This window comes from Macrotis lagotis, chromosome 8, assembly GCF_037893015.1.
Source record: "Macrotis lagotis isolate mMagLag1 chromosome 8, bilby.v1.9.chrom.fasta, whole genome shotgun sequence".
NCBI lineage: Eukaryota > Metazoa > Chordata > Mammalia > Peramelemorphia > Peramelidae > Macrotis > Macrotis lagotis.
Window position 1 is genome coordinate 99,306,596 of NC_133665.1, and position 17,725 is coordinate 99,324,320.

General features: G+C 45.8%; 2 protein-coding genes across 9 annotated transcripts in view; one reads left to right on the forward strand and one right to left on the reverse strand.

Moving 5' to 3' along the window:
- SCAP (SREBF chaperone) overlaps nucleotides 1-17,713 on the forward strand; it is a 115,019-nt gene extending 97,306 nt beyond the window's left edge. For all 7 annotated transcript variants that reach the window (XM_074197723.1, XM_074197725.1, XM_074197727.1 and 4 more), the window contains 19 exons: nucleotides 1,576-1,796; nucleotides 2,020-2,125; nucleotides 2,622-2,794; nucleotides 3,339-3,465; nucleotides 5,626-5,738; nucleotides 7,802-7,896; nucleotides 8,183-8,281; nucleotides 8,524-8,742; nucleotides 9,684-10,087; nucleotides 10,402-10,593; nucleotides 10,842-11,043; nucleotides 11,230-11,345; nucleotides 11,489-12,005; nucleotides 12,387-12,472; nucleotides 12,850-12,932; nucleotides 13,125-13,291; nucleotides 13,556-13,636; nucleotides 13,891-14,097; nucleotides 14,247-17,713. In XM_074197723.1, the coding sequence (XP_074053824.1) occupies nucleotides 1,576-1,796; nucleotides 2,020-2,125; nucleotides 2,622-2,794; nucleotides 3,339-3,465; nucleotides 5,626-5,738; nucleotides 7,802-7,896; nucleotides 8,183-8,281; nucleotides 8,524-8,742; nucleotides 9,684-10,087; nucleotides 10,402-10,593; nucleotides 10,842-11,043; nucleotides 11,230-11,345; nucleotides 11,489-12,005; nucleotides 12,387-12,472; nucleotides 12,850-12,932; nucleotides 13,125-13,291; nucleotides 13,556-13,636; nucleotides 13,891-14,097; nucleotides 14,247-14,492 (3,454 nt within the window). In that variant the 3' untranslated portion in view covers nucleotides 14,493-17,713. The remainder of the gene's footprint in view (nucleotides 1-1,575; nucleotides 1,797-2,019; nucleotides 2,126-2,621; nucleotides 2,795-3,338; nucleotides 3,466-5,625; nucleotides 5,739-7,801; nucleotides 7,897-8,182; nucleotides 8,282-8,523; nucleotides 8,743-9,683; nucleotides 10,088-10,401; nucleotides 10,594-10,841; nucleotides 11,044-11,229; nucleotides 11,346-11,488; nucleotides 12,006-12,386; nucleotides 12,473-12,849; nucleotides 12,933-13,124; nucleotides 13,292-13,555; nucleotides 13,637-13,890; nucleotides 14,098-14,246) is intronic.
- Nucleotides 15,680-17,725, reverse strand: part of PTPN23 (protein tyrosine phosphatase non-receptor type 23) — a 34,530-nt gene continuing 32,484 nt past the window's right edge. Inside the window, exons 21-25 of one of the 2 annotated variants that reach the window (XM_074197720.1) lie at nucleotides 17,451-17,635; nucleotides 17,175-17,279; nucleotides 16,951-17,089; nucleotides 16,743-16,862; nucleotides 15,680-16,649 (exon numbers count right to left, since the gene is read on the reverse strand). In XM_074197720.1, coding sequence (XP_074053821.1) covers nucleotides 16,170-16,649; nucleotides 16,743-16,862; nucleotides 16,951-17,089; nucleotides 17,175-17,279; nucleotides 17,451-17,635 — 1,029 coding nt within the window. In that variant the 3' untranslated portion in view covers nucleotides 15,680-16,169. Of the gene's footprint in view, nucleotides 16,863-16,950; nucleotides 17,090-17,174; nucleotides 17,280-17,450; nucleotides 17,636-17,725 lie in introns of both variants that reach the window. The other variant, XM_074197719.1, reaches the window with a different exon arrangement.

Genomic DNA, 17,725 nt, shown 5'->3' on the forward strand with positions numbered 1-17,725 from the left:
ACTTTTAGCAAATCAATTCTTTTTTTCTAAGCCTCAGTTGCCTCATCTAGAGAAAAGGGGAGCTGTATTAAATGAGTTAAGTCCCTTCTGGCTCTAATATGTCTGATTCTAAGACTGATGATGAGAAATTCTAAATAAACTTTACCAAAAAAATCTGCACATACTGTTATTAATTGGTCTTTTATTTCATTTTTTAATTATTCATTTGACTTTTTACTATCCAGTTCTTAGCTAGAAATTTCAGGAATCAAAATTGGCTAAATTTCTCGCTATATTCTCCTACTAGATTGTTTCATTTGCTGATCTAAATTGATATTGTTGAGGACCCATAAACTCTTGTACCTTCAATAACAGCATTCACTTTTCTGTGAAAGAAAACTCAGTTTCTTAATGTGTTTTTTTAATTCAGAGACCCATTTTTTTTTTGCAAGGCAAATGGGGTTAAGTGGCTTGCCCAAGGCCACATAGCTAGGTAGTTATTAAGTGTCTGAGGCTAGATTTGAACTCAGATGCTTCTGACTCCAGGGCCAGTGCTCTATCTACTGCACCATCTAGCCACCCCCCAAAGACCGAACCATTAATGAATATTAAGTATGTACAGTTTTTTTTGATAAAGTGTATTTAGAATTTCTCATCTTCAGTCTTAGAATCATAGGTATTAGTGCTAGAAGAACTCCCTATTTTCCTAGATGAGGAAACTGAGATTTAGAAAAAGGAATTGATTTGCTAAAAGTCTCATTTTTATCTGAAAAGGACCTTAGAGGTCATCCAATTTAGCCTGTTTTACAGATAAACTAATTCCCAGACTAGAGATTTAAATTGTCCTAAGTCCTACAGAATAGTAGAACACAACAGTTGAACACAAGTTCTTTTATTTCTTGTCCAGTGCTCTTTCTACTCCATCCTGCTGCCTGCCTCTTTCTTCGAGTCATTTCTCTCTAATTTTTGCCTTTGTTTTCCAGTTTTTAAACTATTTACATCATGTTTTTAATTCTATGGGAGTCCTGTTTGGAATATAAATACTTTGAACAAGATACAATCCCTTCTGCTATTTTTGTATCTTAAATAATGTATGTAGTAAGCTTTTAATATATATTTATTGAATTAGAGTTTTTTCCCCTCTAGAGTTACCCTTTTCTTCACATCCAGTGGTAAAGGAAAGTAGGTCAAACTGTTGAGCTGGCAATAGCAAATACTGGACTTTTGAAGTTTTGTGAGTCTTTGAACTTGTTAGATTCAGCGCGTTTCCCATCCCATCTAGTTAGGGATTCAAGACAGAGGTTTATTTTGTGTTCTTTCTTAATTTCCTGTTTCTCCTTTCATTGTAGATGGACCTTAACAGCTCCTAAATAAATATGTTTTGATAAAATGCTATGGGAAATATTAACTACTATTTCATGTACTAACTACCATTTCATGTACTAGTAACTGATTTTCCCATTCTCTGTTTATATTGGAATCAGGAAAAATAATATAGTGAGTGTATTAAATTCTGTTATTTGGAACCCAATGAAATGTGATTGATGTGATATCTGTGGTCAACAATGGCTTGTCTTGTACTTTCTCTCTGGGTAGCTCTGGGACCAAGAGCCTGGAGGAAGTATGCCTGCAAGTGACTGATCTTCTGCCAGGCCTAAAGAAACTTAGGAATTTGCTTCCTGAGCATGGCTGCCTCTTATTGTCTCCTGGTAACTTCTGGCAGAATGACCAGGAGCGCTTCAATGCTGACCCTGACATTATCAAAACCATTTATCAACATGAACCAAAGACTCTACAGACTTCTGCAACCCTCAAAGGTACACATAGCCTTTGCCTTGTCCTGCTTTATTTAGTTCCCTTATTAGACGACTCCTTGGCCTCCACTTAGCCTTCAGAAAGGGTGGGGTCATATATCTTTTTTAGTGTGGAAGTTGCTTCAGAACCTGGTGTTCATACTTGCTCTGTGTCAGACACAATACTGAATGATGCCCAGATATTGATCCTCAGTGACTTGTTTTCTTTTCTGCTTCTGTTTTATAGACTTGTTGTTCGGAGTACCAGGAAAATATAGTGGAGTAAACCTATACACTAGAAAGAGGATGGTGTCTTACACCATTACCCTGGTCTTCCAGCATTACCATTCCAGGTAAGTCCACCAGTGTTGGGCATCAGAGGTCATCAGGGACTAGCAGGACCATTTTTTCAAGTAGGTTGCTACTACCTGTACATGGTGTCATGTGCGCTTCCTTTTCTGTCACTGTGCCCAAAATTTTGCCATTACTGATAAAACAGGTGGTTTGTTCTTTTGAGTGTTGAAAGTTTTTCATTCTTAAAGAATCCCCTATATAAAACCAGATACTCTTGGGAAAGGTAATGCTGATGGGTTAGTAGGTGTTAGCTAAAAAATCAGTTATAAGCAAAGCATAGACAATTATATGGTGTTGAGTGGGTGAGGAGAAGGGGAGGAGGGAGGTATCTGAAACAAACTTGGCCCTGTTTTCAAATGGGACCATAATTCACATTTAGTTCATCTCTTCCCTAACACATCCAAGAGGCCCTCATTGCACCTCTTCTCCCAGAGGTTGCCTATGGGCAGAAGAGAACAACCATATCCTGTTCTCTCTTACCATCTCTATGACCAGGTATCTGAATAGCCTTCGGGCTCGACTAAAACTGCTGCACCCCAGCCCTAACTGTAGTCTTCGGGAGGAGAACCTGGTGCACGTACATTTCAAGGAAGAAATTGGTATTGCTGAGCTCATCCCCCTGGTCACCACCTACATCATCCTCTTTGCCTACATTTACTTCTCTACAAGTAGGTCCGAGATGGGTTTAGGGGCTAATCTGTTAATGTTAATTGGGAATATTTCTCAGCTCACTTCTCTGGGCAGGGGTCTTGCAGTATCCAGATGGTGATAGGAAATATTATGTATGCCCATCTTTGAGTAAGTCATCACCTCTCTGGAACTCACATTTTCTCCTTCATAGAGGGAGGGGGCTATACTAGGGCCATAATATCCTTGCCCTTTTTGTCACTTTTATGAGTCCTATGGAGCAGCGGTGATACTCCATGCACTGTATTCTGGGACTTGTGGGGGCAGAATTTGCCTTTTTGGATAAATCTCTTCTGTAATATTATTACATTCTGAGTTCACCCTTTCCATTCATTTGATTGGTAAATTTATTTCACCTGTACCTTCCTTGGATTCTCTTTTTATATTAAAGTAAAAGGGCCTTGCACTGGTAGAGTCTTAGCTAGTCAAGTAAAAGGGGAATACCTTAGAGAGAATGGGGAAGTGATATATTGTTGTCTTTCCTTTGATGAGGATTCATCTCTCCCTGTATCCTCTCCTTTTTAGGGAAGATAGACATGGTGAAATCAAAATGGGGATTGGCGCTGGCTGCAGTGGTGACTGTTCTCAGTTCTCTGCTAATGTCTGTGGGGCTTTGTACACTCTTTGGCCTGACACCAACTCTCAATGGCGGGTAAGTCCCATGACCTAAGTTGACCAGCATGGCCTGAAATGGTTTGGTAATCACCTCATATTTTTTGTCCTGTTCCTTTTGATGCTTTTGTGGACTCTCCATGTTTAGTTTTGTAACATAGGAGGCTGAATTTTTTCCTCAAAGATAAAATTACTCATTTGATATAACTGTGCACTTTTACTCTTAATTTTAAAACTATTTAAAAGTTCTTCCCTGCAAATCAGTTAATTTTTTAAGAGCAAGGTGTTTTTTTTTTTTTAAAGAAAATAGCTGCCTCGTTACAATATATTAACTTTTTTCTCACTAATTTTTAACTTTTCTATTATCTACTTACCATGAATCTCAGTGTGTAATCGAAGGTCCTTCCCACTGGTTTGTCCTAAAACTTCAGGATTATTTATTGTCAAAACATCCCACGCTGTTTCTTGCTTTAAAAAAATCAGTCTTTTGACTCAGAATTCAGCTATTCTAGCTTACCTCAGGAAAATCTCTAGGGTTGTTGTTATTTTTCTAGGCCCCTCATCTTAGCTTGTGTTTCCTTTCTCTGAGTGTGACTGAAAAGAAAATTATAAAAATATAGTGGCATACAGCGAGAAGTGAAATCTTAACTCCAGTCTCTCAAATATACACATTTTACTAACCAGAAAGAATTTTCCTTTTTATCTCATTATTCTTAATTTTATCTCTCTTTACCATGCTTAGAAAGGTAGTATATCCTAATGGAAAATGTTTAAAAGGGTTTGAATTCTGCTCTGATGCACTTCATCTAGGAAAGCCTTAGTTTCTTCATATCTTTAGCATTTTTCTGAAGATCAAATGAGATGATGCATAAAAGGCTTGGCAATTTTTTTTAAGTTCTGTAAATGCCAGGTAGTTTTTGTTTTGGTCTGGACCTGTGATTCTATTGGTGTAGGGAACATCGATTAAAGAAACTCCCTCTGCCCATGTAGATCAAATATTGCCCAACCCAGTCAGTGTATATCAGACTTGAAGTAGGTCTGTCTTCCTTGCTTGGAGGTTACCATGCCACACTTTCTCCCCAAGAACTGATATGGAAGCCATAGAGTCATTTTGTTAAGAAAATATCCTTTAATAAACTGTTTCTACTCAAACATCCCACTACTATCTGTCCTTTATAAGTCAAGGTCATAATCAGTTGGTCCCTCATAGTTTTGGTAGTAGTACAGGTCCTCATGAATGCTGATGAAATCCTCAAACTTTTTTTCCTCAAAACTTTTTATCAGTGACTCTTTTTTGAATATATTGTGAAAGTTAAAAGGGAGGTGAAGGGTATAATTATAGCATATGATTCATTCTCTGGTCATTCTAAGGATTATTTTATTGTTATAGTTAAACCAAAATGTTGTTAAATGTAATGTCAAATAAGCTTATTTTCATTAGTTTTAGTTTCATTTTTCAAAGTAAAGTCTCAATAAAACTATTTTTCTCCACCATTTACTATAAAATGTTGGTCTCCATTTTCTGCTAGTCTCTGCTTTAAAATGCCATTTTCTGATTTTACTTATATCTTTGGAAAATAAAGATCTTTTGAACCTATTTGCCTTTTTGTAATTCTGTTACTACTGAGAGTGATTTAGGGTAACTCAGAAGTCTTATTTCAAATTCTTATCAAGTCAGGATCCCTTATTCAAATTGATCACTATAAACAAAGAATTTAAATAAAAATTTCAAGGAGTCACTTAAAAGTAATTTCATCAAACCACTGTCCATTGGGTAGTTTTGAATCAAAGTCCCTAGTATTAAATCTAAGAGTAGTTATGGGAAGTTAGTGTAAATATAAATGAGATCTTGCTGATCATGCTAGCTCATTTTGTATTAATTCTACCCTATTTTGTTAAAAAGAGAATTTTGCTCATTTGACCTATGGGAGTCTTCAGAGGTCTGTGAAAAATAAGACCTGTTGATTCCAAAAGTGGGATATGGAAACATTTTTCCTGACTTATCACCTTTAAGAAAATTACCTACTAGACCAAACAAAAGCTTAGAAATGTAGACTGCAGTCTAGCAGAGAGCATGAGATTTAGAGGATCACTCAAGTTTGAAATACTAGAAATATATTCCGTTGTTATTCATAGTAGTTCACTTTATTTAAAGGCAGTAGGGATCTACTCTTGACTTGACAGCTTTCTCTTTCCCCAGAGAGATTTTCCCCTATCTGGTGGTGGTCATTGGACTGGAGAATGTGCTGGTTCTCACAAAGTCAGTTGTGTCTACTCCAGTAGATCTTGAAGTGAAGCTGCGGATTGCCCAAGGTAACAGCATCGAGGAGGAAGGCCGTGTATTTGAACTGTGGGAAAGTACCTGTAGCTTGACTTTGAAGTCCTAGAATGGGGAACGGGGCAGGCAGTGGAGGTGAAGAGGCCTGGTTTGCTGGAGCACGTGGGACATTGGGAAATTGCCCCTGTGGAAGAAGGGCCAGGACATCCCAGGACTGCCCTTCTTGGCCCTTTGTTCTCAGGCAGAGCCACTAACTGTTGTTTAGGACCAGGAGCAGCGCATCAGGAGGGGCCATGGAATAAGCCAGCTCTGTTCTGAAGCTAAAGTCCTCTCTGGGAGGGCACCACAAGTGCCTGGCCTAGCCTGGGTCCAGAGAAAAGCTTCCCCTGGCTCAGTTGTGGCACTTGTCAGTTCTAGCGGGGAGAGAGGAGAAATCTGGCCAGTGAGCCTTGTCTAGACTGTGCCAGGTACTGTAAATACAGACACAAGCTAGAAAGTTTCTGTCCTCAGGAGGCTTTGGTTCTGTGGAGCTGGTGGGGAGGTGCAGGAGTGGCGCATCACTCACATGTATAAGGACACCAGTGATTTCAGTTAGGAGGCATCGACTTCACATGAGCTTGAGCTGAGGAGCCTGAATGTCTCAGGACTGGAGACCAGGACTGGAGCCCCAAGACAGGCAGAGGAGTCCGAGGCAGCAAGGCAGACCCTGGAGCTCCCTATAGGGCAGGTCTTGTACCGAGGATGAAAGCAGACCTGACTCTGGAGGGACATTTCAGTCATAAATAACCCAGATAGATGTAATATAGATAGAAAGTAATCTCAGCAGGGAAGGTACTATGGCTGGAGGGTCCCCCAAACTAAGCAGCAGAGGTGAAGGGGCCTTCCAGACAGTAATGTGGAGAGATCTTTCTGCAGGATGGAGAAGAAAAACTTGAAAAATAGTCACATAGCTGACTTTTCAGTCCTTCAAATGTTATACTGACCTTTGAGGAAGCAGTAAATCCCAAGATTTACTGGAGAAATGGGGGCAGGACCTCTTCCCAGGGTCACTGGTGGAGCTTCTTAACATGTCCATTTTACTATTTGTACTATATTGTGTCATGTTCATTTTTGTTCTTCCACTATGGGACCAAATTGACCAATGTGTCCTGAGTTCTTCTCACCCCAGGTCAATTTAGGGGTAGTTATATTTCTAGTGGCCTCTTTCAATGGTTACATTCCTTCCCACCTTATAGGAGAGGTAACTTCTGAGTACAATCACAGTTTTTCTTGGTCATTTTTAATGGAGGACCATGATGTATGGAGAATGGAATAGTGTTGGCCATTTGGAATGTAACTAAGATAGAAAGGTATTAATTGATAAAGAACCATAATAAGTTTGTTTCCAAAGGAAAACAGAACACTGAGCCTCTACACATAAATGAATGAAGGGTCATATACAGCCCCAAAGTGAAAAAGCCTTGAATTTTGGCCCTGACAGCTCACTTTTTTTTTTGGCAAGGCAAATGGGGTTAAGTGACTTGTCCAAGGTCACACAGCTAGGTAATTATTAAATGTTTGAGGCAGGATTTGAATTCAGATCCTCGCAACTCCAGGGCTGGTGCTCTATCCATGGTGACAGCTCACTCTTGATTAAACTTTTATAGTAGAAATTTGCAGCCTTTTCTAATAACTTTTCACTCTCCTTTCTGTAAGTAGAAGACATTTTCCCCTGTAGTTTCCATCTTTCTGTTCCTCTTCTTTGCCAGGAACTATACTAATTGGATGCCAATTAGTTGGGAAAGGATAGACACATCAAGAGTCAGTGTTAGTGATGGGACTTTACATTTGCAAAGCTGTGAGATTTGAGGCAAATCCTTTAATCTGAACCTCATTTTCCTCAGCTGTAAGATGGGGATGTTATCTACTTTAATTCTTTTCCTGAGTTGTTGTAAGACTCAAATGATAGATGTTATATTCAAGAGCTCTGAAACATATAACATGCCAGGAATTAAGGGTGGAAACTGAGGTCCAGAGATAATGATGTGACCAAGGCACAGTTACAGCTACCCGGCCCTCTCCCCCATTCTCTTCACTACTTTGTACATCTTGTCTCTAGGCTTAAGCAATGAGAGCTGGTCTATCATGAAGAACATGGCCACTGAGCTGAGCATCATCCTCATTGGCTATTTCACTCTGGTTCCTGCTATTCAGGTAGGGCTTATGTTGCCCTCGTACCCTAGCTCTTGGAAAGGGGTATAGCCTGTGTCCTCTCTGCCCTTGGCTTGTGGGAGGCAGAGCTGAGCCTGGCCTGCCTTTGAACTTTTTTTGCGTCCCCATTGCTCAGCTGAAGGCCTGGCAGTAGGAGATGCTCAATAAATGTTGACTAGAAGCTGCGGGGGGAATAGGGACAGTTATAGGGGTTTGGAGAAAGCTGTGAGGCATGCATTGATCCCTGTGGAAGGGTCATGTGTTTTATCATGTTTTGGTTTATCCCCAGGAATTTTGTCTCTTTGCCGTGGTGGGCCTTGTCTCTGACTTCTTTCTGCAGATGCTCTTCTTTACCACTGTTCTGTCCATTGACATTCGTCGAATGGAGGTAAGAAAGAGGACTCATTTCTATCTCCTCCCCAAACCCCCTTAATTTTTGTGGTGGGGTCTGGGTCTATATAGCTCATTGCCTGGATTTTGGAGTCTCAGAAGATATATAGGCCTATTGACATTGGAAAAATGTGTGTTTGTGGCTTTTGGGGTGTTGCTATTTACCCAGGTGGTAAGGCTCAAGGGTTGTACCTCAAGAAGGAGTAAGACCTTGAACTCCGGTCTCATCTTGTCCTGTAGCTAGCTGATCTAAATAAGCGATTGCCCCCAGAAGTCTGCCTGCATCCAGCAAAGCCAGCAGGGCGGGGCCACCGATACGAGCGGCAGTTGGCCATGCGACCCGCGACACCATACACAATCACTCTCCAGCCATCATCCTTTAGAAATCTGCGCCTTCCCAAGAGACTACGCGTCATCTATTTTTTGGCCCGGACCCGACTGGCCCAGAGACTAATCATGGTAGCCCCTGATTATTCCCTCGTGTATCTAAGATATAGAAGCTTCATCCCTACCTGCCAAAGTACCAAAATCACTCTGATTTTCTCCTCTGTAGCTCAGCCTTTGAGGGGCAGGATAGGTAGGTGATGCTGTGGCATTAATGGAGTGAATGTTCCTTTAAGGCTGGCTCCATGATCCAGGAAAAGACCAAGGAAATACTTGGGAAATAACAGTGAATTCGTTTTTTTCTTATCTATTCTGGTCTGAGGTGTTCATTGTCCCTCTCTCTTCAGGTTCCTAGGAGAGTTCGTGAATAGACTGTAAAATGCCATAGCTTTTTCTCCCTGCTTTAGACAGAAGAGACTGAGCACTCATAGCAAGCTTGTGAAGAAATAAGGAAGGGAAGAAAGAGAGGGTTTGTTCGTGGTGGTAGGGTGGTTCGTGGTTCAGCTTTGACCTAGAGATTTGTTTCCTGATGGATATTTTTCTAGAAATGGGTCATAGTCTGTTAGTAATTGGTGTCATTTGTTCTCTGAAGTAGACTGAAGGATTTCAGGCTTGGGACAATCTCTTGTTTCTAGGCCATTTTGGAGTACAGGGCTGCAGAGGTAACAGCAGCTGGAGGAAATAGTCACCATTCAGTCTGGTGAACAAACCATTCTAGAATGACTCGGTTCTGGGCATTTTAGGTTGTATGTGGAGAGGGGGACACAACAGGAGATAGAAGGCATATTTTCATCTTGGGGGAGATAGTTAGTAGTCAGATGGCCTAAAAGGTGCAAGGAAGGGGAGGATGGTTGGTTGTTTCTTTTCCAGCCTGAACTTTATGATCCATTCAGTTCACCTAGCATGTTAACCAAGAGAGGGGGGTCCTTCTCCATCAACCCATCAACAAAATTCAAAAGATGAAGCCTTTGGGGGCATTAAGGTGAATGTTTTGATCTCATCCTTCTTTCTTGCAGGTTGGTACAGTGATCTGGATCGGCATCCTGGTATATACAGACCCCGCTGGACTACGTACTTACTTAACAGCCCAGGTGACAGAGCAGAGTCCCTTGGGGGAGGCGGGACTGCCCCCAATGCCTGTGCCAGGTGGGGTGCTGCCTGCAGGTGACCCCAAGAGTACTTTCTCCATCTTCCCACCGGATGCATCCAAGCTAGCAGAGAATCAGACACTGCCTTGGGAGTCCCCTGAAGTTCAGGAGTCCCAGGACCATCTGGAGGGGGCTCCTCACAGCAACCTGGTGGACATAGGCCCTGCTCCAGAGGTGACATGGGGGCCAGAAGATGAAGAGCTCTGGAGGAAACTGTCCTTTCGCCATTGGCCATCCCTTTTCAGTTACTACAATATCACTCTGGCAAAGAGGTAAGTGTAGCAGAGGAGGAGAGCTCAGTGAGTTGAGACCTTGGCCTAGCAGCAAGATTAGGAAGTAGCTTCAGGCCACTGCTCTTAGACCATGATTCATTAAGAGAGGCTTGGAAAAAACATGATTTTTGTCCAGCCCTCTTGCCTCCTGAGCTGCAGAAGTGCTGGCTCCTTTGTTGCCCTGTTCCTGAGAGTTGAGTGTGAGGCATTGTATCATCCTGATGTCAGGGAGCTCGATGTTGTTGATGGAGATTTGGTAGTCATAGAGGGCTTTTCATCTTGTCTCATCATCCTTCTCTTCTGCTTCCTCGCAGGTACATCAGCCTACTTCCTGTGATTCCTGTCACGCTCTACTTGAATCCACAAGAAGTTCGGCACCAACAGGAGGCTCAACATTACTGGCCCCATAAAGCCCCAAGCTCTGGAACTGCTCAGGGGGAGGGCCAGGGAAAGACACTGGAAGGTCCCAGTAGGACCCAGGTCCATGGAGATGTCACTCTCTACAAGTAAGAGCTGCTCCTCTGTGCTGAACCAGAAGCATTGGGAGGGTTAGCGAAGTGTCTCGGGGGAGGCTTCTTCCCTGACTTGCACAATTTTGCCCCTAATCACTGGTTTCTTGTCCTGTTTCTACCTTGTTTGGGTTTCTAGACTAGTCATTGGAATGTGGGATTTGTGTGGTTTCTTAGGGGTGGGTGATGGGGTTGAATGGAGTTGATCCCACTGAGTACCATCCATCTCCATACCATGGCCATAGGGTAGCTGCTTTAGGTCTGGCATCTGGAATCTTGTTGGTGCTTTTGCTCTTCTGCCTCTATCGAGTGCTCTGCCCTAAGAACTATGGACAGCATGGGTCCTCCCATGGCCGGCGAAAGCGCGGGGACCTGCCCTGTGATGACTATGGATATTCCCCCCCTGAGACAGAGATCATTCCTCTTGTCCTTCGAGGGCATCTCATGGTGAGAAGGGGAAATGAGCTGGTTTTCTTCCTTCCTGGCTCCCTCTGAGCCTCTTGTTGCCCCCACCTTGTCCCCATCCTCTGCATGAGATGGGAAGACAGCCAGGATCTTTATGCCAAACACTTGATGTCTAGAGATGACCGAACCTCCCTGCCCACATGAAGCTGGGTTCTCTTTGCCCTTTAGGACATTGAGTGCCTGGCGAGTGATGGGATGCTCTTGGTGAGCTGCTGCCTCGTAGGACAGATCCGGGTGTGGGACGCGCAGACTGGGGACTGCCTCACCCTGATCCCCAGGCAAGGGTATGATTCCTTTTCTTATCCCTTATTCCTGGCTCAAAGGTTAGTTCCTCTCTTCCCCGACACAGTCCTAAACATTGGCCCGAGATCCTTTTCCTTCCAACCCCTTTTCCGTCCCCACTCACATTCCTGTCCTTGCTTCCTAGGCTTCGAAGGGACAGTGGTGGTGTGTTTGATTCCCAAGAGAGCTGGGAACAGCTGTCAGATGGGGGGAAAGGAAGCCCCGAGGAGCTGGGAGATAGTTCGCAGCTGCGGCGCCTCCTGGGTCCCCCTCAGCCTCCTCTCTTTGGTGACCAGCCTGACCTGACCTGCCTCATTGACACCAACTTTTCTGAGCAGATCCAACCTCCACCTGTAGAGCCATCTCAGCCTGAGCCGAGGCACCGGGCTGGCTGCCGACAACCCCATGACCCTCCTGGCTATGATTTCAGCCGATTGGTGCAGCGAGTATACCAGGAGGAGGGTCTTGGCCCTGTCCCCTTACCAGCCCGAGGACCCCCTTCCCCAGTTCCTTCATTCCATGGCCCTGAGGATGAAGCCTGCTCCCATCTTGAGAAGGGGTCACCCATCCCCCCTTGGACTCCTGATACAGAGAGCTCGGTCTGGAGTCTGGACCTGCAGGGGAACCTCATCGTGGCCGGGCGCAGCAATGGCCGGCTGGAGGTGGGGAGGTTAGGTGGGGAGTTGAGGACAGAGGGGAGGGACTGTCTCTTTTGATGAGCAAGTCTTGAGGACAAAGGGCCTGGCTTTGGCTTTCTGGATTCCCAAAGAGGCTTGGTGGGGGTGGGGACCAGAGATCTTCATCTCATTTCATTATAGGCAAAGTAGAGGAGGGAGAGGAGTCAGGACCCTGGTCCCCAACCAGTAGCACCAGGCAGAGAAATCAAGGACTCTAGACAGGTTTGATTTAAACCCACCCACTTCCATAAAGGAGAGTAAGTGCTCTTTCTCATGACCTTTCCCATAGTGAGTGCCCTCTTTGGGCAGGTAGTGTGGTGGGGCCACCCCAACCTGAGCAGGGTCCTCACAGCCTCTGGGTTACAGGTGTGGGACGCCATCGAGGGCACACTTCGCTGCAGCAACGAGGAGGTCTCCTCAGGCATCACTGCTCTGGTGTTCCTGAACAAGAGGTGAGGGTCAGGAGGGGCATCAGGTGGCAAGATGAAAACAGTTTTCTTAACTCAGTGGTATTGAGTATCAAGGACTTTTGAGAGGGTTTAAAGGAAAGTTTAGGAGGGAGGGTCATGGTACAGATCAGAATCTGGGTGTAGACCCTGCCTCACACTTAGCAGCTAAGAAACTCCTCATCTGTTGAAATGAGAAGGTCCCTTCATCCTTGCTCCTACAGGTGCCTGAAGGCAGGATTGGAACACACTTTCCCTGATTACTATGATAGGATCCCCCTGGGCCTTATACCCAGCTTCTACTGGGTATATAGCTTATAGTCCCCACCCCACCTTTCCCTGAGGCTGAAGTCTAAATCCTGCAGTCATTTCTTTTCTTCTAGGATTGTGGCTGCCCGACTCAATGGGTCCCTTGATTTCTTCTCCTTAGAGACTCACACAGTCCTCAGCCATTTGCAGTTTCGAGGTAAAGGGGATAATTGGGTGGGTCGAGAGGAAAGATTCAATGGAAAGCGAGACTTGATTTATAGCAATTTCTTTTCCTTGAGCTCCCTTGGGGAGGGGGCAAGGATGGGAACTGGGTTAACTCTCCTGCTGGTGTTAGTGGGTGACCTCTAATTAGATGACCCCCTTGCTACTTTGAGCTGCTTTTCCTCAGGAACCCCAGGCCGGGGCAGTGCGCCCTCATCCCCCGTGTACAGCAACAGTGATACCGTGGTGTGCCACCTCACCCATACAGTCCCCTGTGCCCACCAGAAACCCATAACTGCCCTAAAGGCTGCTGCTGGTCGTGTCGTGACTGGGAGCCAGGACCACACTCTGAGAGTGAGTATCCCATGAAAGCTTGGGCAGACCTGGGCAAGACCTTGCCTCCCTAGGCAAGCAGGCTACAAGGATGCGAAAACCTTCACAGGGCTTTCTTGACTGAGGTGGTGGAATCTGTTGGCATCACTGAGCACCTAGTTTGTGCTCCAAGTTTGAATTGATATGAATGGGGGGGGTATGTATGTGTATATAGATATAGCTGTGTCTAGTTTTGAAAAGATCAGGATGTGGGAGTCAGAGCTCTAATGCTGCCCTGTGTCACAGGTGTATCGGCTGGAAGACTCGTGCTGCCTCTTTACCCTGCAGGGCCATTCAGGGGCCATTACCGCTGTGTACATTGACCAGGTAAGATCTAGTGTGAGGCCCTCTTGTGGAGGAGCTGACTCAGGGATGGGACTTTGCCACCTTTGACTAACAAGTCTGCAGCTCCATCCCTGACTGAGGCTGCCTCTGTGGGCCTCATTAAGGCCAAGCACTAACTCCGTTCTCAGTTTTCAAGTCTTCCCTGATTTTGATTCAAATTTTAGTAGAGATGAATCTTCTCATTAAGCTCCAAGACCCTATAAGTAACTCATTTTTTCCATCTCTGGTTCTCTCAGACTATGGTGCTGGCCAGTGGGGGACAGGATGGAGCCATCTGCCTTTGGGACGTTCTGACAGGTAGTCGAGTAAGCCATATGTTTGCACACCGAGGGGATGTAACCTCTCTCACCTGTACCACCTCCTGCATCATCAGCAGTGGCCTGGATGACCTCATTAGCATCTGGGACAGGAGCACAGGCATCAAGCTCTACTCCATTCAACAGGTGAGGAGAGAGGACCAGAGGGGGAGGGAATGGGACTGTTTTCATCTTGTCCCTCTCCCATTTTAGGGGCTCATGGGAAGACTCATGGTGGGACAGGAAAGTAGTGCTGTTGCACTTTCTCTAACTTTTGTTTCCCTTAACTTCCCTAGGACATGGGGTGTGGGGCCAGTCTAGGGGTCATCTCGGACAACTTGCTGGTCACTGGAGGCCAGGGATGTGTCTCTTTTTGGGATCTAAACTATGGAGACCTACTGCAAACTGTCTATCTGGGCAAAAGTAGTGAGGCCCAGCCCGCCCGTCAGATTCTTGTGCTGGACAATGCAGCCATCGTCTGCAACTTTGGCAGTGAGCTGAGCCTGGTGTATGTGCCCTCTGTGTTGGAGAAACTGGACTGATGAATCAAGGTTAATAATGATGGGCCCAAGCACCCTCTCCAGAGGCTTATAGCAGACCTGGACTGGAGGTAACCCCACAGTGGTGTGACCAGCTTGGAGCAGAAGAACAGTTCCCCTTTCTGGTGTTGGGGAGGATGGCTGTTGGTAAGCTCCTATCCCATCAAGGGCACTGTGTGTCTTATTAACTGGTGGACCCTCTGCTAGGTGTAGGGACTACATTCCTTCTGCCTGGCATCTCTAGCTCTCCCCTTCCCCACTAGTGGGACCAAAGTTATAATATCTGAGGGTGAAGGAGAGAGAATAGGGTTTACTGGGTTAAAAAACCCTTGGGACTTTTTCAGCAATGTCTTCCCATCTTGCCAGTTCCCTCTCAAATAAACTTTTTTAAATCTATAATATATAACCACCATGAGCTACCTCCATCTATATAGATGCCCTCTAAGGAAGGGTGATTAATTATATTTGTTACTTCTTTTCCTCTCAGACCTGTTAAGTGTGGCCTCACTTCAGGCACAAGAGCTGTTTGGTAACATTCACACTCCCGAAGGAAGGGGGGAAAAAAAGCTCTTATTTGCTTAGAAAGTCAGCCATAAAACTCTTGCGTTTGCTGGGAGGCTGGTTTAAATACAAAGTGGTTGCACTAGAGGAAAAATGGGGCTTGAAAGGAGGATATAATCAATGAGTGTGGTAAAATAATTTGACCCACACGAGAGAAGTAGAGGTAAATCATGAGAGAAGACTCAGTCTTGAGTCTTGGTTATGTACTGTGGGGTCTGGGTGGAGGGGTCTGGGTATGTTACCGTGCTATAAAACAGTATGAGCAACAATGACTAGTTATTATTAAGTTTATAGTGGCCCCACTGGCTAGATTTACTTTAGTTGCCATCTATAGATTTTAAATCCCTCAACAGAACATGGTTCCAAACCATCTAGTGTAGTGCTGGCAGGTAAAGACTTGAAGACAAGTTGGTTTGTCTTCTGTTCTCCCTTAATGTTGGTGCAGACTGCACTGGCTGGGTGCAATGGGGAAAAATGAACACAGTTCATACAGTAAGACCTTTCCACTAAGACTTACCACCCAGGGAACTTTGTCAACTCATTCAATGAAGAAATTGGCAGTGAAGAAAGTACTTCAAACAAGACTGTTATGAGGATCCCTTCAAGGAGCAAAGCAAATTTCACCCAAGTTGCAGATAGGTTGGTTTATTTTAGTAGCAAAGAGCTGAAAAAAAAATTCAGGTCCCAAGTAAGAGAATGGCTACTGTGTTCATGGCCTGCCCCATGCACCTTGCCCCCAAGAGTCAGTCCAGTTAGTGAAGGGCATGAAGTGAGTGCTGCAGTCGGTTCAACAACTGAACTCTGTGCAGTCACAAGAAAGGGACCATCCTAGGAGAAAGGACTCTGGCTTCCATTAGACCAGGGCTAAAGGCAACAAGAATTGTTGGGGAGAGGGGGTGGGGTTTGACCTCCCAACTGATGATTCTGCTCCCCTGAGTTGTTCCTCATAGCTGTTGAATCCTCCTCGGCCCCTTGGGGCTCCCTGCCCCCCCCCCCCCCCGGGAGTGGTGGGAAGTTTTCCCTATTTGATTGGAGAGGCAGCTCAAACTTTGGATTAGGGTTTAAAAGGAACATGTAGGAGTTAGAAGCCATTGGACACCCCTGCCTCTAGGTCCAATTTCATGTCTTATTTAGGGTCCAGAGTGGGTCCAAAAGGCTTAGAGGGTCATCGCTTGCACCAGTGCCTCGCAGTCCTTGTCCGTTATGAGCCTGTAGGAAACTCTGCTTGTTCATGCGTTGCTTCCCCCGCAGGGAGCTGTCCAGGGAGAAGGCCTCCGGAGTCAGGGAGGCCAAGAGTTCTAGAGATGAAGAAGAAGGCCCGGGGCTGGGGGCTGCTGGGGCTTGGATCTCCTCCTTAGGCTCAGGAATTTCTGGCTGGGGGGAGGAAGGAGGGGAAGGTGAAGGAGGGCTGGTGAGCTCCAGGTTGGGTGTGGTGGTAGGACTAAGAGGCTCAGCAGGACTAGGAAAGGTCAGAGGAGGCGGCTCCTGACCACTGCCCCCTTGGGGCCGGATGCTAAGCTTGGCAATGGTAGCTTGGATGGAGCTGATGGGCATGTCTGCACCCAGCACCAGGTCCTGGGGGTCCTGTGGCAGATAGGCCTGAGGGAGAAGAGAGAGAAGAGACTCAGGAATCTTCCACAGAGTGATTGATAATAGGGACCATGCCCCTGAGCCACCTCCTAGTCTTCCTACCTTCTGGGCCACGCTGGGGTTAGTAAGGGGTCTGCAGGCAGCTGGGGGTGCCACCCCATGGCGCTGGAGTACCTGTTCGACATGTCTCAGCACTGCTTCGTGACAAAATCGGAGATGCAGCTGACAAAGGGAACCAACAGTTCAAGGGATCACTTTGAATCTCGGCAGCCATTCCAGCTCACCTCCCCTGCTCCTCTCTAGCACCTACCTTCTCCTGTAACATTTGCTTCCGCTGTTGCCGCATTCGCCGGACCAGCTGCGGCAGGGCAGGAATCCCATTCCCAGCTTCTACTTCCTGTACAGCTGCGTACAGCAGCGCGAAGGCCCCTGTGCGGCCTACCCCGGAACTGGAGGGGGGAGGAGGGGGGGGTGAGTAAAGGTCTTTGGAGCAATGGTGCCCAGATACCACCCTGCCACTCTGGCAGTCAGTACCTGCAGTGTACCACAATGGGGGTGTGCAAAGGCCGCTGATGCAGGTAGTGTGTGTGCACCTCCTGGATGAAGCGAAGCAAGTTCCCTGGGCTGTCTGGGAGACCCCTGAAAAGGGGAGGAGAGGCATGAGTGGGGGGCCCCTAAGACCAGGCAAGGCTATTACTCCCTTTTCCGGCTCCCTTTCTCCCCCTCCCCTTAAAACTACCTGCTAATAATTCTCTTGCCATCATGATGTACCCTCTCCCATCCCCCTAGCCTCCCTGAGGTTAAACGCACAGCTCTGGCCAAGTGGGGAAGTGCAGGTGGACGAGGGAGCGCTTGAGGCTTTGGTCTCTGAACTGCAAGCTCAGCACACGTTCCACATGGGTGTCGGTGGTCCGGACACTGCTCAGCACCAGGCTTAGAGGGCCCTGGACCAGAGGCTGACCCCTCTCGGTGGGGAAATACTTAGCCACTTTCTGCTACAGGGTTGAAAAACAAAAAGAAGAGAGTGGTTAAGAAGCTTGAGTCAAAAGGACTTTGTATTTAAAAGTATTTTGATTAAAATGTAT